The sequence below is a fragment of the Sinohyriopsis cumingii genome, chromosome 15 (genome assembly GCF_028554795.1).
Source record: "Sinohyriopsis cumingii isolate HCF-2022 chromosome 15, ASM2855479v2, whole genome shotgun sequence".
NCBI classification, from domain to species: domain Eukaryota; kingdom Metazoa; phylum Mollusca; class Bivalvia; order Unionida; family Unionidae; genus Sinohyriopsis; species Sinohyriopsis cumingii.
The window spans coordinates 123,077,079-123,099,322 of record NC_142975.1 but is presented as its reverse complement, the minus strand read 5'-3'; the positions used below and the strand labels follow the sequence as shown (position 1 = coordinate 123,099,322).

At 37.4% G+C, this 22,244-nt stretch overlaps 1 protein-coding gene across 1 annotated transcript; it reads right to left on the bottom strand.

Moving 5' to 3' along the window:
- Positions 1 to 3,699: 3,699 nt before the first annotated feature.
- Positions 3,700 to 21,609, bottom strand: LOC149782648 (N-acetylglucosamine transporter UNC93A-like). The gene is made up of 5 exons (XM_089934144.1): positions 21,439 to 21,609; positions 13,271 to 15,387; positions 12,726 to 12,861; positions 10,040 to 10,171; positions 3,700 to 8,798 (listed from the first exon to the last, which is right to left on the bottom strand). The coding sequence occupies exons 2-5, from the start codon at positions 15,341 to 15,343 to the stop codon at positions 8,557 to 8,559; spliced, it is 2,583 nt and encodes an 860-aa protein (XP_089790270.1). The 5' UTR covers positions 15,344 to 15,387; positions 21,439 to 21,609; the 3' UTR covers positions 3,700 to 8,556.
- Positions 21,610 to 22,244: the final 635 nt, after the last annotated feature.

Below are 22,244 nucleotides of genomic sequence, written 5' to 3'. Positions count from 1 at the left end.
GCGGAATTGGAGGAGATAATAGAGAGGGAAAGGAGAAGAAAGGAGAAGTTGAAGTCTGGAGCGAAGTTGGAGGAGGAGATAATAGAGAGAGAAACAGAGAAAAAGAAGGAGTTAGAGGAACGGAAAGAAGGAAGAATCAGCGGGAAGAAATAGATGAGTAGATGCAAGGACGGGGGAAATTCGAACTCACTGTAAATCACGTGATGAATTAGGCTGTCACTTGGTCGAGGGAAAGACGAGTGATTGGAAGTTATCGTTTTTAAATTATCACATTTATTAAATTGTTATTGATTGAATTTCATCTTCGTGTTCTCTATAATTTAACCGTCGGCATTGCTGACTGGGGGCTCAGAGCTGTAAATCTACATCATCACTAATTTAACTTTCTAACCTAACGAGCCAGGGTGGAACTTTCAATTTAATTTAATTAAATTATATTGGGAGAACCCCACCCCAATACGACAGAACGTCACACTGAGTTTGCTTGTAATATGGTGGCGGTTAATCTCGTCAGGCCATTACGGTAGCCATGAGGGCCGACTCGGACCCACGCTAAAACGTGCTGACAAACGGGGCTCTAGTGAAGCTGCATGGGGCAATCGCCCATCAGTGGATTATACCTATTACATAAACCATAATGACACCAGAAACTATGGACCTGCAGAAGACCTTCTGGAAGCCATGCTGCCGACCGATCTTCTGAAGATGTTTACCAAGACAGCGGAAGTGGTAAACCATCATAACCATATACGAGAGAGACAAGACATCACAACATGCTTATGAAATGAGACAGGATAACATCAAAAGTGCTTGGCCTCTGTGAAACTCGATGGTATCGAACAGGCCAGGCAGGAAAAAGAACAGGAGAAAACATCACATGAATAGGACCACGACCACAGGTAATGACTTTTCTTTATGTTGTGACTGATACAGCCAAAGTTGCAGAGTGCTGTTAACAAGGCACCTAAAGGAGACCTCTAGATCCTAATGTATGACTCGAATGCCAAAGTGTGCCCCGAAAGCACTGGGAAAGAACTGACCATGGGATAGCGCGGGCTGGGAACCTTGAACGAAACCTGAGAATTTTTCATCGACTTCGTTTGAGGCAGAGTTTTCCCTACAAACAAAATCCACAAAACAATATGGGTTTCACCAGATGGGAAAGAAGAAAATCACTTTACCCACCTGATCGTAGGCCGCAAATGCAGGAGAAACCTCACAGATGTACGCGTTGACAAAGTAGATGCAGCATCCGATCACAACCTAGCAACAGAGACACGTGCAAAAGGCCACATATAAAGTTCAATGTACATTATCTGAAGTACACAGACAACAACAAGGAATTCAGCTGTCAAATTAGCAACAGATGCACGCATTTGGGAACTGGAACAGGACAGGAATCTATTGCCGACATCAGGAACAAACTAAGCGGGCTGTGTTTGTAATCTTTTTACACAACCATGGGCAAGAGAAAAGGAAGACTCAATAAATGGCTGATATCAGACTAACGATCGAGGGACAATGAAGCAGCAAATAAATAAATTCACAGTTTAACATACGAAGCAGAAACAGGAACAAAGAGTCCAGTATGCGCAAGTCAACAAAAAGTTAATAACAGCATCCAGAGATAAAAAGAAATACATAAATGACCCGATCACATAGGTCGAGACAGCAGAAGGGATGAAAGAATGGAAGAGGCTATACGGCATCAAGTGCACGCTTTCAGGCAAATCAAGGAACCCATCACATCCAGTCAAAGACAAATAAGGAATAATACCCGTGTAAGAGGAGGAACAGTGACAGTGATTCAGTATTTCAAACAAATCCTCAATCGGTCGCCACCAAGAGCAATGTCAGTAGAATAAATGCTACGAGTCAACACATACCCCAATCTCTCAAATCTCAAAGGTCCAGAAACACTCAAAACTAGGAAGGCAACAGGCCCAGACGGATCAAACCTGAAGCTCTTAAATGTGACATTGAACAAACAAAAAAAGTGCACCAACTATTCCTTAAAATCTTGGAAACGTGAATCGCTACTGAATGAAATAAGGGATACTTAGTCAAAATACCAAAGAAACCTGGCTCGTGCAATTATGCTGCTCTAAGTCCCCAGAAAATCAACAATAAAAAACTGAGAAACACAACTGCAGGGAGTAGACCTGGAAGAAGTTGAACAGTCCACCTCTCTGCGGAGTAATATCTCGACCGATGGATTTGCCAATTAATATATCGGGAACGGAACTGGGAAAGCCAGGCAACCATTTACCACCCTAAGACAGGCAAGCTGTTCATCGTCCATCTCCAATAAGAATAAAAAATCGGACTGTTCAATACAAACTATCAAGTCTGTCCTGTTCTAAGGCTCGGAGACATGCCGAACTGCAGTCCTAGTGAACAGCTGCCTACGATGCCTCCTCAACCTCTAATAGCCAAAGATCTTAACACTGACCTTTGTGGGAAAACCAGTCAGTCATCTATCCATCAAGAAATCTTCAAATGGAAATGGTGGTCAGGACCGGGCATACATTGCAAAGCTATCAAGCATCATCACTAGGCAGTACATATAATGGAAAGCCGAATGCAAGAATAAGGTGCATAAATAAAAGAAAACCTGACACAAATCAAGTCAGCCAGAACTGAATAAAACATTCCAGAACCGGGTCCGCTGGCGAGTCATGGCAAAAGCCTTATTCTCTCTCGTTCTTTCTCGATCGATCGATCGATGGAGGCGGAGATGCATAAGAAGAAAATAATAGGTAGAGACCGTGGCAAAGATCAATTAGAGCCATATATGTTTGGCATCATTTATTAGATAGAGGAAAAGGTACGTGCAGATTTCATAAAACCATAACTTATATGAAATTGCAAAAGACGCCTGTATAATTCTCTTAATGAATTTTACTAAAGTCAAATTTTACTGGTTATATACATGTTCAATTATTGGTTGGAGAATAAAATAACTTTGGAATTGTATTTGAAATCCTTGATTTCAATAATGTCGTCATTGTGGTTACTTGCTGTGATATCTTTAATTTTATTCATTTACTTTCGTACCTCTCGCTATCACTACAAAGTTGCGTTTCCTGAAAGAATCTGCCTCAGTTTATTTCCTTCCACTAAAGAGTCTTTCCGAGCTCTTCAATGCGGTCACCTACATTGTTTTCTTCGTGACTGCATTCTTGGCATCTTTGCATCTGTTATACTTAATAACTACTGATGTACACTCTTCATGGCTAACTTCGTTGTTGGGTATTGCCTTATTTATTACATCATCTAAAAGATGAAGTTATCACTTATTGCATTGCTTAACATGTCATCGATCTTGCTGAACTTACTTATCACAAAAGTTTATCTTTCACTAGTATTTTGTAACCTTGTTGCAGATCAAGATTTCCATGGCAACTTTTCAAACAAACCCCGGTAAAGGTGCAACAAACCCACCGGGGAATAATAATTTATCTTGCTATTCCAAACCAGCAGCGGCTACATGCATACCAAAAGAAAATGCCGCCATCCAGTGTTTAAAACATATATGATGGCAGTCAAAATATATTATATCTACTACCAATATAACGCATGCTATCACTTCCATATCCAAATTAATTTTTGTCAACCAACGAGCACCTGTTAATAATTATTGATCATACAGACTTAACCAACTTTCTTCGTAACAAAAACAAAAATCAAACACTCTCATTCTGATTGTGGATTTATTAATGACTAATACAGAGTTCAAAACAAGTAAAAGATTCATTCGCAGAGAAGACGTATAAACGTTACCGGGATAAAAAGTAAAACAACCAAAAGTATCTATAAAAATACATTCAAAAGACCGAGACAATAAATCCAACAAATTAGGCGATTCTCTCTCAAGATGAACCCGTTGGTGTCCTTTAACAATTATTAAAAGTTCAACAGTTACTTTCAACAGTTTAAAAAGTACTATATACAATAACATACTTTAAATAATGTCCAATAATATACTTTTGTGATATAAAACACTTTGTAAGAATTTGTAATCTACCTCTCTGACCATGATAAAATAGGCAATATGGTTAACTTTAATAAAACAATGTCTTTATAACAGACACCACAACAATGCATCTTTGGTTTTGGTAATTACTGCCGCTGAAACACATTGACAACCTAATCCCTATCTATAATAATAAAATAATACATACAAAAACTACAGGACAAATGGCATCCTACCGTAGTGCATGTATTGGTGCTCGGGGCAATAACCTTGATCAACAAGAATTTGCGTGGACGACGAGAGATCGACTTCGAGCGAGGAAAAGGTAAAAGTCTGCACAAGCAATTGTTACCGAAAGATGTAACGGAACTTTTTCTATTGAAGTTTCCCGGTTAGCAAGATTTTCATGGCAAAGCAACGATCTGGTCTCTCATTATAGCTTATACATAGTACAGTAGAAGAAACAAAATATGAGATCCCAGAAAGCCTGTTATTCTTAATATGGATTACCTGACTAGCTCATCAAACAGGCTTATAAAATAGTGTAAGAACACAAACACAAATTAACTGTCTTTCAAGTTCTGTACAGGTATATACTAACTATTCTACTCTCCAACAACAAAGGGATGATCAATGTGCTTGGTCTTTTTCTCATAATCGAACTTATCTAAGAAGTTAATGATATAAATCTTTTTAAAACATAATGGAAATTAGAAATTTATTTTCTAGCCATACAGAGTATGGCAAGATTAGCCCATCAGATACAAGATTATTTCATTAATATACACAGATCACACTTGCTATCGAGCTTGTCTTAAAGATGATACATGCTTGTATCCAGTGTAATAACAAAATCAGACAATCAGACGCAAGACTATCTTGTAGATATGCGCAGATGATCCTTATAACCAACTGCATCGCACACTTTGATGATGTACGACAATATTACAAGTCTGATCATAGCCGAATCATAAACAAAGTTGCTAGTGTTGACAAGCTGTACCAATCACAGGCATGATCAGGTCATGGGTAAATTTGGATCTCGCTTTCACGCTCAAACGAGATGATGACAATATAATCCCATTAACCAAGAATAAAATCCTATTAAACTAGTCTTAAAAGTGGTAAACAAAAATCAACCAAACAGATCAAAGATTATTTTATAATATACCAAAGTCCTGCTCAAACACAAACTCATCCAACTTCTTGTTGATACTGTCTAATTACCAAGTTCGATTAAAGACAGTTCAGAAATACTGTCTTTAATCCGCAATAAACTCGCCCAATCATATGGACATACCTTATTATTATCACCTCATTAGCATGTTTAAATCTACCTAATAATAAATAGTTGGATATCTTGATGATATAAGCATTTTTATCACGTCTGAGATCAAGTATGATTAGAAACAGTCGCTTAGGTATTAACACGTGCAACCAATCAGGTGCAAGACTACCTCAATACTATAAATATACAAACAGCTGACATATTTTGATATTTATGAATGGCTTGAGAACTTGACATCTGTTGTTTAACAAGGGCATAACAACTATCTTACAATTCATTTAAATGCCTGACTAGTCATACAAAGTGGAGAGAGAGAGAGAGAGAGAGAGAGAGAGAGAGAGAACTGCTGAATTACTTAGCATTTTTACTTGTGCCCTATTTGTATTATATTAATGTTTAACAAGCCATTTGTTGTTAACATGAAAGGAAGAATAATCAACGTAACAAGTAATCACAGATTCAGAATTCATAACATGTACAAGACAGAGATGCCAACCCTGGTTTATTTATTTAGATATCATGGCAGCCCGTCTGGAAAGGACAAAACGTTCGTTAAATGCAAAAACGTCAATACTCATAATGCATTTTGGTGTGACCCTATGCCTACCAGTAGTAAGTCAGTAAAAAAAAATGTCCGAAAGAGAAGAAATTATGTATCCAGGAACGTGGATACCTACAACATGATTACACAAAATCATAAAGAAAACATCCATATCATTCTTTCCCCTTTAATTCTGCCACCATTTTTCACCTTTGTCCGGTCTCGTTAACTCGTTTCTTGTTTAATTCAGTCTATACATGTACGTACAATCCTCTCAACTCCTGTTTGCATACAAGGACAAACAGACCAAAAAAAAATCGCGGTTCAAACTGTATGCCGTAAAACTATCAATTTTCAGAATTTTGGGAAAAAAAAACGAAATGCTGCAATTTCGCAAAATAAAATTCCGCAAAATGTGAATATCATAAACACAACACGCTTGATATGTACCAAAACCGAAACACAAAACTATATGTGAAGGATTATATATATATATATATATATATATATATATATATATATATATATATATGGATGGATGTACAACCGCTACACTATATATGTTCAGCTTGGCCTGTTCAGACGAAATCAGACGTTGCGAAAAGATACATTTGATTCACTGAAAATCTGAATTGTGTGCGAATATATTTATTAAATGGGTGATTATTTGTTACTTGATTCTAACATAATATAACTGGATGCGGGAGGTCACGGATTCGAACCACAGCCGGGTCATACCAAAGACTTATAAAAATGGTACTAACAGCTGCCTCGCTTGACCCTCAGCATTAAGAAGTTAGTGTTAGGACTGGTCGGCCTTGTGTCAGGATAATGTGAATGGGTGGGACATTATTCTACATGTCTGCGGCATGATGCCCCATACTCCTACATGTAAGACCATGACGCTGATATTTATGTGTGGGCGTCAAAGTCTTACAGCCTAACTAACGGCGCTGTGTAACTTGTTTTGATGTCGACTAACATCATTACGAAAGACAAATTTTCAGGAATACTTCACACAACTGACAACTAAAATAACGACGCTTTTCTACAAAGTCATAATGTTTTAGTCAGACTTGACTTACTCTGATGTCGTTTCTCTAATAAATTCAAATTCTCACAAAAGAAATGGACCTGTTTTCAAGTTTCATTAGCCTACATTTCAGTTGGCTGGAAAGCAACTGAAGCCGGGAATGCAGAAATCAGGTTAAGTTGAAATATTATTCTTGAACGAAACAAATAAAAATATATTGTGCCTATTGGAACTGTAAGCAACGGTTCGCTTCGCTCAAGAAACATATCCATAACATGTATCTACTTGAACAGCATACTTCGACTACCGTCGCATTGCAACATATTCAAACATATGTCAACGGAACGCGAAAATGCGTCCATTTGCTAGTATCACATTTTCATTCCGCCAGGATAAAGACAGCACAATAAGTATATTAATTACACATAAATTAGTGAAAGAGTGTCGATATAGGCTGCAAAGTGTGTGAGATGTTCCTGAAACTTTGATTACTCATTCCGATATCAACGACATCGGAACACGCTATACAAGGCCGTTATTTGGATAGTAAGACATAGCACTTAAACAAAAACATGTGCTAGATGTCCCAGTGCTAGACATCACTATAAACTGCCACACTGCAGACATCGTAGCGATATGACTGAAAATGTTTTAAAGCTATGTAAAATATCCAAATCACACACAGAATATAACTGAATCCCTATGCAACTTAACTTCGTCTAAGATTACATTTTTCATTCAAACGCCACCTGTTGGCAAGGTGCAACCCATGTCGGAACAGAAAAAATCGTTAAGAAACTTTCACCATGCAACTTAACGAAAATTTACGCATTCCAACCAAACATTGTACGCTTCATTCGGCCGCACGTTTAACACAATAAACTATAACATTTCGTTATCTTCGGTAAAAGTTTATACCAACTATGTTTCATCTACTGAGAATATTAATAAAGAAGTCGCCCCTTTGATAATTTCAAGCTCAGGAGGACGTCACTCTACGTCGTTTGAAACAATCTGCAAGGATAGAATCTGGCGTGTTCTCCAAGAGTTATCTCCATTGAAAACGAAATTGTATACTATTTAACAACACACAAAATAAAACTTACATAAAAAATAATATGGTCATTATGAACTAGCGAATGAATGCATACTAAATCATGGATTCAAAATACACTACTTACCATGAACAAAATAACCCATGGAGATTCAAATCTCTATTTTTGACTGTTAACTAGGTGCAAGGTACATAACAGCCATTTAAACTGTTTGGCACAATTCTTTGTTTCTCTCTGTTTAACACATTTTACCGGATGATAGATAGTTTGTTAAATGTTCTCATGATTTATCTTGACTTTGCATTTTTCTCTAACATAAATGTAAGCTTACAAATGTTATCTTACGATGTTGTATTTTACTATTTTTCTTGTAGTAGACATAATAAGTACACACTTTGACATCATAAATGGAACACCAATGTCTGCTGATATATCCTTTTTACATTCTTTTTTTAAAGATGAATTTCGTTTTCAGAAACACTCGTCTGACAATGAATCTAATGTTACGCACTTGTCTTGCGATATATCTAATCTGCAAACACTATAGATAAAAATGTCACATACTTGTCTGGCCAAAGTAACCGGAACAGACTTGTCTAATGATTGGTTTAATCTGTCTGCCAATGTAACCGTTCCACACTTGTCCAACGATAAATTTTAATATTACACACTTGTCTGAAGATATGTGTTTTCTTTCAGATTTCGCGTTTCTCTTTTTTGAAGAATCTCCATGCCAGCATAAAGGAAAATACTGATAACACACAAAATGCCCATCAGAATTATCTTGACTTGCATGCACACAAAGTTGGCATAGGAGAAAACAATAACGCCTGCAACGCCCTGGACAAATCGGAGTGAGCCAAATGCCTCTTCATACTGGTCCGAGAACACTGCGCCGATGATACCTTGTGGGAGAGAGCATGATAAGTATGGTAGACCAATATGTAATCGCTTTTTTTCTATTTCTCTATGAAGGATATGTTTTTTTTTTCTTTTTTTAATGATCCATCGCGAATATTCATTTGTTAATTGTTCTAAACATCCTCAACATATTTCGCAAATGTGTCGATGTGATATTTATACATTTGATTTTTGTTTACTGTATTTTCATAGACGATATTCAAACCTCCGAGCACTTCACAGCATGCGCTGTTGTGAACGATATATTTACATAATGTTTTCAGAATGACTTGAACTTACATTGAGACTGCATGACTCGACACTAAATTATTAAAGCGTGAATAAGTACGAATTTATTGAATGAAAAGAAGGAAGATAAATACAATTCACAATAGATTTTAAGCCTCTAGAATAGTACCTATTAAGATTCACAACAGATTTTAAGCCTCTAGAGTAGTACCTATTAAGATTCACAATAGATTTTAAGCCTCTAGAGTAGTACCTATTAAGATTCACAACAGATGTTAAGCCTCTAGAGTAGTACCTATTAAGATTCACAATAGATGTTAAGCCTCTAGAGTAGTACCTATTAAGATTCACAACAGATTTTAAGCCTCTAGAGTAGTACCTATTAAGATTCACAATAGATTTTAAGCCTCTAGAGTAGTACCTATTAAGATTCACAATAGATTTTAAGCCTCTAGAGTAGTACCTATTAAGATTGTGTTTCTTGTTTGATGTTAAAGAGAAATAAATGGTATGCAAATACGGTGAAACATCTCACGTCTGATGTCAGTCATCAACGCAAACGTTGTAATAACAACATAACAAGTTGTCAACATGGCGTTTTCATGAATGGGTTTTAACATTAGACCTTAAACAAGTGACTTCTCAGAGTTACTGCCACTTGCTAATATGTTACAGATAAATATGTACATCCAAAAGAAAGAACGGTTCTCATATGGTTGTAGTGCCTTTTATGAACACTTGTATTTCTACAATCTAGCTCTGAGAATATTCATAATTATAAAACATATAAAAAGCAGTAAAAACATTCATCTGGTATGTATTTATTTAGCAAGGTCCATGCTTAATTACATTACCCCCTTTAACTCAGTTTCTCATGTGAAAAACATGCTGAATTACAATAACAAGAGAAGATAAAATTCACTCGCTCGTCCAGAAAAATAGGTGTGGAACAGAAAGGTTGTATTTTTGTTGCTTTGTACTTGTGTTCATCACTTACCATTTGTCTGTGACGACAGAATCCCCTCTACAAATCCCCATGCTCCAAGGAGCAGGAAGTACAGAACAATATGACCAGCGGAAGCATCCCACACAGACATCAGGACGAGGAGGAGGATACTCGTAACACCGGCTGAAAGGTACACTTTTCCAGTTAACGTTCTATCCTGCCTAACCATGCATCATGGCAATAGCCCCTTGATATTTTTATTGAAAGCATAAATGAATAATTTGACTCAACTTTGGGTGTGAAGTGTGACTGATTATTCTGGTGTAATATGCAGGATGCAAACGGGTACTTTGTTCTTTGTTGTTTGTTTTTTTCTTTAGACAGGAGCCAGAAAGAAAGAAAAAAAACATTTTAGTACCGTTTGTGCTAAGAACAACCCAACATAAAAAAGGTAGAATGATATTTATGTGCTGGTGTCTTTTAGTAGAATGGATGCATTTTGTACATCAGTGAGAAGTCAAATTAAGAGTTGCAAAATAGGCATCCAAGTCTACAGTTATGTTAAGTGGAGCAGATCTTGCCTTTCTTATCTTCAGATACTTGTAAAGAATCAAATTCGCAGCAGTAATTTAACACTAATCAAACTGTGAACATGAAAAATTCAGCAACACATCTTCAGTTATGACCTCATCTGCAACGACTAATGAACTCCGGGTCCGTGTTTTATTTTGCTTTCCCATATATTTATCCATTTAAGATTTTATAATATCTTGTAAAACAAAAGTACTGACTCATTACTGGAGCAAATCAGCAAATTACCATATATTAAAGCTTTGCATAGCCAGCCAGAAGTCTGAACATACAGACGGATAGGTAGGGGGTTTGAATGGAAATGTGACCACTATACCACTACCTTTGCAACATTCTTCTCACGGAAGACAAAGAATGCATTAAGTGAATTTGCAATACACATCCCTGTATGACGAGGGTCTTGATTTGTCTGGAGACAAGTAAGTTAGTACTGTTGTCATTTACATAAAAGTGAATAAAGGTAAGTTCCCGACCTGGTAGGGATTTAATAAGAAGCGCAGTTCCATAGCTTTATTCAGTAATTTACGATCTACAAACATTAAAGAAAAGTCAGAACATTCAGCTGTGGTAATTAAACAAAACACTTTCCAAATGTATCTGTGCCTCACTGATGTCAGTTTACTTAGAAAGCTGTTCGTCATTCAACAACATAACGAGATTAAAGAAGAGCGGAAGGAAAATATGAAAGCATGTAGAATATCAGCCAGTGAATAAACTCATACAAATACTTCAAAGTTCCTGACATATCAAACAAATCAAACCTACATTCATATTTCGTTACGTTTCAACAACATGACGAGTTTGAAGAAAACAGCATACTGTCAATATTAATCCATCAAAAAAAGGCCCATATCAAGAACTTAAACTTCTCTGTATTATCATATATATTTACTTTTGTTGTTGTTGTTGTTGTTGTTGAGTTTAATTATAGTGGCGTGCGCACAATTGTGCATGTGCCACTCTTTTTCTGACTGCACCGCAGCCTGCTAGTTGTTCCTGGGGAAGGGGATGGTGCCACCTCCCCCAGGCTTTTAAGGATTCAAGGAACCCTGATAGTTTGGCCTCAATCTGTGGGTCCATAAAGGTCCCTACAGTTGAATGGTTGGCTGTCATTAGTGGGAAGGAGAGCTCGGGAACGGTCCTGCTTGCTTTACATCGCTGGTTTCTTGTTGCATTTGCTAGGTGTTTCTTGCAATTTTTTTTTTCGACTTCTTTTTTTTCTTCTTCAAAATGTTCTAAAAGGAGGGGGGATGTTCTATGCTGTTTATAGAGGTTCTTAGTAGAAATCATGTATGAAGAGAGATTTTCAAGGTTATTATGGTATTACTAGTCGAGGTGTTTAAGGTGTGTTTCCTACGTTATGTTATTTATAAGTTTTTAGATATTACCTCTTTAAGTTATTTATTAATTAATGTTTTTAGAGATTGAATGTTATTTATACCTTATTTAGCAAGAGACCGGAGTCCTAGCCGATTACACGGTTCGTTAAGGACATCTAGGACCGGAATCCTAGCTGATTACTCGGTTCGTTAAGGACATCTAGGACATCCGATTTTGCGGTTTATTTAGTTTTTTATAGGTGCTTCGTAAGTGAATTATTTATTAATACTTTTATAAAATTGAATGATATGTTATGGGGTTTTATGTGGTGGCTTCTAAATTTACTGGAAACGAAAAGGTGTGTGAGCTTCCTGGGCATTATTAGCGACAGACGTCTCACATGGTTCTTTCGCTGTTAGGGTTCTCACAGATAAAAGAACTCAAGTAACATCATCAAGCAAATGAAGATGAAAAACTCCCCTCAGCTATCAACAAAGATAACTTGTGATCGAACTGAATACAGCATGTATCCATGATGTAAAGACCGTACAAGGAAATGAGACATTTTTGAACTTTGTGCTTTTTCTACCAGGTTTTTAAAGTTAAAAGAAGTTAAAATGCAACAAGTAATTGTATATCTATTCCAGGCGAGATAAACAAATATTGAAATGACCAATAACATTCTAAGTTTTTATATTAGTGTCATAATTTAGATTTAAAACAGGTTTTATGCATGAAATGAAATATGCAAAGAATCATCGCTCCTACTGAACACGAAATATAGATCAAAGACAGCACAGAGAGTATTTCCTGTGCGACGCCTCACCTATCACAATAACGGGCATCCTGCCGACGTGTTTAACCAGGTAGCCGCTAATAAAGGAACTTGCTGCAGCAACCACACCAAAACAAATCATTGTATAACCAACCATGTGAATCCCTAAGGGACAGGTAACGTAGGCCTGAAATACAGATGGGTACAACCTGTAAGGAAAATTGTTATAAACAAATACCATAATTTACAGTACATCACAATTTAAGAATAAAATTAAACATATTTATCGGTTACCAAACATTACTGCCTGCATGATTATAATTGCAAATGTATGCATCCTTCTTCGAACAACATTGTACTTTTGCCTTCGTTCTTTAAAAAGGTCCTTTTCGTGTACGGTTCTACATATATTTCCGTAGAATGTCATTTCAGTATCTAAGAAAAATCGATTTCTTTCAAGCAAAATTAATTACTATCTCTTGCAATATCACGCATAGTCTTTACGTCTTTAAAGAAAACAAAAAGAATATTCTTTTGCTTGAATTGCTAAAGCTGCAAACTTTGCTCTTGAACAAGCGTTATCAAGCTGTACGTACCTTGGTGATTTCTGCCGTGACAAAGGAACCCAGAAAGATGCCATACATAATTAGCAACAGGACCAATGCAAACTTCTTGTTCAACATCATCTTCATCACTGACACGAACTGGTTGCCGATGTCTCTCAGATGCGGAGGCTCTGTTCTGTAATCAGGTAGAGGATCTAAGAAGACCGAGACAATCACAATGGCGAGAATCACACAAATGGCGTATGTTCCAATAAGAAAGCCCTTCGTCTCCTCAGTAATCTCCATTGTCTTTGTGTCGATTGGATACCAATGACAATACTCGGTTCCGCAATGTGACGAAATGGTATCATTTACGAACTGTGAGGTAGACATGTTGTATGTTGTATTGTGCATTATACTGTCGAACAGAACTGATACATTTCCAAAAGATGTAGAGCCCAGCTTCATCATACTATCAGGATTACTCTGAACTATTCTGCCTTGGGAGAGAATTACAGAAGAGATTAAATTTCCTATAACGAAAGAAAACTGAAATATAAGAAAGAAAGTGCCGAAGAAAACGCTGGTGGTACCGTCCAAGGAGGCCTGCTTTCTGCACGATTCGGCTATACTTAGTTGCGTGATATGAGTACTTACAGAATTCCATGTAAGAGCGTTGGAAAACCCTGTAAGACCAGAGACAGGTAAGAATATATATGACTTAGGGTAGATATTTGATAATACATACAAAAGAGGCGAAATGAAAGAAATGACCAGACAGTGCTTTGGCCGATAGCGTTTAAGAAGGAAAGGAGTTATCAGACTTCCAATCATGAACATGCCAAACGTGACAGCAAGAGAATAAATGCCTATTCCACCCTCATGATTGATACTGCTCTGTAAATTTCTTAAGGATCCCATGGCAATATACACCAGCATAACACCAAGTCCAACCACCACGAGGTTCTTCATATTCCGACTACAAAGAGTAATCTCCTTTTGTATCACTGAGTCTGCTACTGGGTTGCGTTTCGAGGGAATGTATGTGATTATATCTTTTCCATCTTTCAAAATGTTTTGTACTAAAAGAATGTTGGTACACGCTTGAGACAGTGGCTTCTTGGTAGTAACAGGAGATGACAAAACGCTGCTGAAAGCTGGGCTTTCGAGCATACGTTTCATTGTGTTCGAGCGGTCTCGGCCATCCTTAGAAATGAAAACACTGGACACGCTACCAAAGGTCCATGTTGAACCAAGAATTTGTTTTGAATTGGCCAGGTTTCCTTTTTGCTGCAAATCATCAGTAAAGCAGATACTGCCAAGACTTCCAAACTCCCACACGCCGACAAGTGTTACGACAGGTGGTGTGACATTCTCCCTCAACATCCTCGCTTCTGGCATAAAAGGCATATCTTCGATGGGTACCTGGTCGTCTTCACATCCCACCTCCGGCGTCTGACTCGACGAATGATCCTTACAAATGAGTATTGCTGAATTTTCGTTGCACCAAGTGTCAGCATATTCACGACCGTTGATGAGTCGAAGAGGGGAAACTTCCACATTGTTGTCCCTCGCATTTGACGTCTGGCTTCTTGGTTCATCTTTGGCTAACAGTGGTGTTGTGCTGTCACTACTGCCCCAGGTGTCTGTGTATTCAGGACTTTCCAGAATTTGAAGAGTGGACATTGCAACATTTTCTTCCCATCCCTCGTCTGGTGTCTGCCTTAAGGATTCGTGATTTGGAATAAGTAAAGCGTTACTAACATTGCTTGTCAAACTGCCTGTACACTCAAGAGTCTCAATGGCTTTAGGAATGGAACCACTGATACAGTCGATATCTGTAAGGGCTGGCGTCTCGCTCGTTAATTCGACCTTCGGAATCAGAAATGCCGTATTGCTATTGCTACACTGAGTATCCGCATAGTCACGAGTTTCAAATCTTCTGAGGACAGGATCAGCAGCTATGTCGTGAGATACAGCTGATCCAGATTCTGGGGATTCTGTGTCGCACAGATCTTTGGCCTGCTCACCTTTACTTCCATAGCGGAAACTTGCTTCGTTCAAGGAAGTGAGACCCTCTGTTACTGCTGAAATTTCGTCCAGGCTAACGCTGTTGGATGTCATGGCGCTGACGTCTTTATCAAAGTATCGAACAGCGTCTTTCAAACCTAAAAATAATATTTACAAAATATAAGAAACTAATCATATAATGCCTCTTAATATTTCATATTCCTCAAATAATTCTTCAAATCTTCTTGTTTGTTTTTCTTGATGTATCATTATGCTTCATTTGTTTAAACAAGCTTTCAATATTCCCATAGAGATTGCTACTGATGTACGAAACTAGGCAAGAAGTTTTGGATTATTATACGAATTGCTTAAGAGGTTGTTCTCTTAATTGTCTATAAAATGCTTAGCCGTTTGTACCTTATGGTTACTTGGGTAATTTCCACTTCTATCTACAACAAAGAATGTTCCCATTTCAGCAGGCACAATGATTTATCTAACAGTCAGTAGAGAAGGTGAGCACGTGATACATGTGCATTCCTTTTATTTGTAATTGGAGTTATTTCCAAACTGAACAAAAACGGGTTTAAACTGAAGATTCTTATAGTGAAATGACACTCCGTGTTTCCTATTTCCAAGGTGCTCAAGACAACAGTCGTTATAAACTTCAAGATTTTAAACGCGCAAACTCTCATAATCATATTTTTCTACAATCACCTAGTTGCCAGACACAATGAAACTCGAATTTCCCACTTGCATGGTTTTTCTCTTGTCTTACTTTTGTATGATTTATTAGTAGGCATCTTCGAGACGAACATTACTACTTCACACCATGGCAATACAAAATACGACCCCAACATTTTATACAAAAATGTATTCCTATGTGTTTACTAAGACGTATACCTAAAAATGTCAGAGAATTCCCTGTGCTAATAAATTATGGAGGTCGCATTTTGCCAGACTAATCCAAGCTGTCATAAAAAGTCTCGTGAATGCTGAAAAAAAATGAGTTCTGCTCCTAAAATATGGTTGCTGCTGTTGTTGTTGTTGTTGTGGTGGTGGTGGAGTTTAACGCCATTTTTCAGCACACGATAGACTATACATGGCGGCCAGTATTAATAGTGGAGGGAGAACCCGGGAAAACCCCAGAAAGAACCACTGACCAACGAGAAGCTACCGGCAAGCTTTCTCACATACCAACATTGACCGAATCCAAGGCTCGAACCCACGCGGACAGAGGTGAGACGGCAGTGATCAGTAACGAATAGCGCTTTAGACCACTTGGCCACTCAGGGCCCCCTATAATATGGTATGTGCATACAGGTACAACCCGCCATTAGTTAATTCGCTCAAAGTTGTTTCTTTTTTAAGTTGTCAAACAATTTAGACACTTTCTCGCTACGAGTCGTCTGTAATTCGATTTTAAGTTGCTAATCTCCATGTCCGGCCAGCCAAAAGAAATGCGCACGGCTCAATGAAGCGTCTATGGCGTTTTTATGGGATGGCATCACCCAAGCCTTTGTTCTCTATTCGTAATATTCTAACCGCGTCTCCACCATTGTTATTTTCCTAGAAAGGTCTCTGAAATCAATAGCCATCATGTGTCCCGAGCACTCTCCAATGGATGCTGACAACTCTGCGAGAGGCCGTATTATAAAGTAGCCAAGAAAGAGTGACTTTAGAAGTTGAAATGGAGGTAAATCCGACAGACGGATGCAAATGAGCTAGCTGCTGCTGATGTAGCACGTATGCTGAATCTACCCCTACGATGGTTAGAACAATCGTTAAAAATGTTTCAAACCTTTGTGTTTAAGTGCGATGTGTTTCAACAGCAATTTATTACATAAAACTTACCTGTTAAACCTTGTTGATTTTGTTTTTCAATGTGCAAGCATTCCCCACTAATACAGTATTTACCATGTGAATAATTGCTTCAACATACATATTTTTTCACTATACGTCATACTTCTGATGCACGCATCCCTGGCGTTAAACGGGGAATACCTCAACACCAGTATGACGTCATAGTTGACTATGTAAGAAAGTACGTTACTTCCACATGCATAGGGAGCACTTTTTCCAATTTAGCTATAGATGACAAAGAATGATGAAGAACAAATTTAGTTGATGCACGGAGGCATTCAAAATGTAATGTAAATTAGACCAATATTACTGCTATTAAAACTTCGTTCAAGTTCGGCAAAAATTGGGATCAGTGTATCCCTAGCGGTGCAAGACTGAGAGTCAAAATTCTCCTTGGCGTCAAAACTGGAGATCAGACTGAGTAAATAAAAAATGCTTTGGTATCAAAACTGTGGGTCAACTTAAAAATTTGGGGGTCTCTGAAACCGCAATGAGGGTAAAGGGAAACACTGGGGATACAGATTATAGAAGTGGATATCAATTAAAGCCACAATAGGAATATAGGTAAAAGGTTCCATACTTACCTCCCCCAAAAGCACAATGTGCCGCTACCTATGTCTGCCATTAAGGTACTGATCGCGAGTAGACTACACATTTACATCACCTGAGAAGGATTGAATAAAATGAAGGTGACATTGTAAATACTTCCTTATACCTTTATAACATTGAATATAGATCTGAAGTACACAAGCAACTAAATTGCAATCATTAAATATTCATATACTTTATTTAACTGTCATTTTTCTGTTTAGGTATTTCACAGGGAATTGTGGCAATAGGCCAACTGTCGCGTTCATTTATATAAAACTTGAAGCCTTATTTAAAAGTAGTTTCTGCAATATAAACAAGGAAATCTGAAGTTTTAGAATTTTAGAAATTATAAGTAAAGCAAGACTGGCATACCCTATTAGAAAATGACCCATTTGAAATAGGTCATGGTTAATTTGAAACAGGTCATGGTTAATTTTTGTTTAGTATATAAACACACACTTTAAGAAATGGGGGGGGGGTAGCAAAGACTGTGGACACTATCATTACTTTCATTTGTTTCTTGAAAACTGTAACTGAAGAAATCAGTCAACGAATTTAAAACTAGAACCAATGTATAAACAATTAAGAAGTTAAATTATCCATTAATACATGCCTTGGGGTTTTTTTAAAAGCGAAATATCCAGAGGAAAGCATGTGTGGATAGGCCTAAATTATATCAACAATGAAGTTTCTAATCACATGTACCTAATTCAAAAAACACATACCCTCCAGCATGAGCATAATATTACATTTGAAGAACAATGAAAACAAGGTAAACACTATTTAATGTTAAGTCCACGAATAGGGGGGAGAGGCTGAAGTCCACTAACGCGGAATGAGGTTGACAGCAGCAGTATATCACGAAGATACTGAGAGGACATATATTACGAAGCTAGGCTCGATTTCTAACTTTTTTCTATTTTATATTTCTCGTGTAGCATCCCGATAACACGTGCTATAAAGAACAGTGGTAGCAATAACAGCACATTATATCGGTGCCAAGTAACCAGTGACGAGATACGTCTGCACCATCGGCATGTTACGTATCAAAACACTCCGTGATTGCACGTCCGGAAAACGCGTCGTTATCCAGGCGAAATGTGCCAATTTCTAAAGCAATGTGGAAGCAAAATGTCCTGTTTGCTAATAACGTTAAAGTCATCTTCATGGAGAACTGCAACACATGTTGCAAAGACAAGATTTTCAAGGCAGTTGCTGCGGTAGTCCCTTGGATGTCTGAGCCGCGCCATTTTCATTTAAAATAAACTTTATACACTACGATTTTCTCGTGAAAAACCAATGGTAATATTACATTTTGTTCCGGAGGAGTTGCAATAACAAGATTTTTAACATGGCCGCTGTGGTAGCCAACTTTGATATCATATCAGCATAATTTTCATTTAGGACCAGCTATAAATAATTTTAATGAAAACGCCGCGTTGTTATACCCATCCATTTAAAAAAGTGTAGCAAAACAATACATTTCAAGATGGTTGCTGTGGCGGCTCATACCGAATATGACTGGAACTTATTTCATTTGGAATCAACCAGATATTATAATAAGTCTTCTAGTGTAAGCACCATGCCATTATAACGTTCCGTTTCTGACGTTGTTGCAATAACAAGGTTTTAAATATGGCTGCTGCGATGGCCATATTTTACGTCGAATCGTCATCATTTTCGTGTAACAGCAACTAGACACCGAATGAAGTCTTTCAGTCAAAAAAAAACATGCTGTTATGACCATCCATTCACGATGAGTAACAATAACAAGATTTCCGAGACGGCAACTGTGATGGCCGTATTGTATGTCCAAGAGGCACAATTTGTTAGGCAGGACGAAATACCATATGATGAAAATGTGTGTGTCCGTATAAAGTTTCGTGGTTATCCTCTCAGTGGCTTATGATACATGTCATACAGGTCAGGTACGAATATTTATTCATCTTAAATTAAATACAAAATTGTTGTTTAAAACTTTAATATTTTGTTTAACCGAAGTCCATTCAATTCTAATTATTCAATGATCCGCACCTTTACTGTCATGAAGAAACTTCCAGCTGAAAATTATCGATCGTTATTGAATTTTACAATGGTGTCTAGATATAAAAACAACTGGGTCAAGAAAAAAGAACGTCAGGTCTAATCGTCGCCATATAGGGTTGTACGAATATGTTTATCAATATGCGTAATGTTCACGGTAACATCACAGCGCGACATTCAATCTTCATTGTACTGGCTCAAACCTTTAGGGTGACCTCGTCCAATATTGTCCACGTATTTTAACATTGATTTTGCCTATGTACTTCTCGGGGCATGTAAATAGTGACCTTCCAAAGGAATATGAATGTAAGAGGATCCAAATGAAGTAAATCATTGCCATTTAAAGGTATGTGTAATAAAATTCTAACAACTCACAACCATTAATGAATCAGTCGGTGTTGAACGCCTAAATAACCTGAATAACTTTTACTATAGAAATAAGCAATAACAAAATTCAGGTAAAGAAAGAATGTACAAACATAGTACTAACAACAAAAAAATATGATGTCAGTATGGAAACAAGCACCGTGAACTATTATAGTACAAGCCCTTTAGTACGCGCTCTAAGTCACTTTTTGCAGCTACATGTGTCATTTTGGAGAATTTGACAACACATGCCTTTAGATGATGTTTATTCACTTCATTTCACGCTTTGTCCATCAAAATTTCATTAAACATTATTGGATAAATTCCTCGATAAATGCTTAACGGCAAATTCAATGATAACAGACTTCAATATTTTTTTAGGCACAATCAGGAAAGCGGGGTGATCTGGCTGAAACCGGTTTTGTCGCGCGCTATAATGTAAGAGGGAACGTGTCTACGGTTGGGAAAAAGCGCTACCAACATAAACAGAGACGCGAAAAGATCGTCATTTATAAGTAAAGCAATACCGGCAAATAGAAAAAAAAAGGAAGCAATTATGTAATTTCGTATGTATCTTCTGTATGGTATGTCATATCTTTAATTTCAATTCGTACATAATATCTATTTTCTCATAAAAATATGTGCCTTCAAATACGTAAAAGACTAGAAACGCGGATGTCAATTCAAATTTATTTTAGTTAGAGTTCACATCACGCTAAATTATCAATTGTCACATGCACAAGCTAAGAATAAAACTTATGTATATCGTCTATCCCATTCATAGTTGAAAATCCATAGAGGAGATGAAAGAAGATGCACGCGACTAATTGTTTACGAGATCGTACCTTCATACCCCCGGCACTAGTAATAGTTAAATCCAATATCGACTTTCTTGACCCAGTGTAAAGCCGAACTGACATTGTACAAGTCCAAAGCGATTGATAAATTTCGTCTGGAAATTATGTTATGACAATTAATGTGTAGCTCATTAAAACACCACGGCTGAATAAAGTATTATTATTATTATATATATATATATATATATATATATATATATATATATATATATATATATATAACGATTAAAAAACTTAAATTTAAAACAGTAAAAACACTTACATGACCTGTGTGACTTGTATTATAGACCCTAAGTATTGGACGAAACTACAAGTAAAAATAACCGAAGCTACGAATTAAACACAATGACAACTGACTACAGTCGTTAAATCAAAGACTTTTACATCATATGCAAACCCCAGATTTAATCAACAAAAGCGAAGCCCTCACAAGCATAGTACGAAGAAGAAAAGACGCGAGTGAAATATCAGTGTCGAGCTTCACATACCTACATCTCTGTCGTGGTAATGTGTTACGAACAGGTTTGTGATGTGACTTCAGCAAACAGCTATCAATCACTCCGATACCAGTCTTATTGTTTGGTGTGAATAACCAGCCCTTTGTCAGCCAAACTGCACACAGTTGGAAGTAGCTGGTCGGGACTGGTTCAGAGCAGCGTGTAACGGTGCTTTAAGTGCGGTTTCATTCATTACATCAACCGGTTTTACTCAGTGAGGATGCAGAGCATTGCGCAACCCTTTGGGTCAAGAAAGAGACGGAAAACTACACAAATGCATTTACATCCTAAACACAACCTCCCACCATCGTCTGCATTGTACCCCATGACGAGGGAGGGGCGGGGAAACGGTTCCTCATTGAGAAACCCAGTAGCCCAACTGTAAGAAGGAATGAAAGAAGAAAATCAGCCTCCTCCTCCCAAAATTTAACTGGTAAGAGGAAAGGTGAATGGGAGGATCAGAGTGGACAAAAACATGTTAGTTCTTTCTTTCCTTGATACACAAGGTTTCGTTTTCCCATTTTAAATATTGCGCAATTTGTCCTTTTTTTTTTTGGAAGCTTCAATACCACTGGAGATCTGAGAGAGGGTTGTCCCTACACAAGCTGGTACTGCCACTATCATGGGAGGGGGGATAATAATAACCAACACTCACCAGCTCCATGAAATGAGGAAATCAATACGATAAGTTTTAGCTGTAATGGAAGACATTAATTTTACACAAAAATACATACTTAGCATATACTCTTACCCTTTGTGTTATTTCGCCAAGAATCCACCCATAAAAATGTATGGTACTAT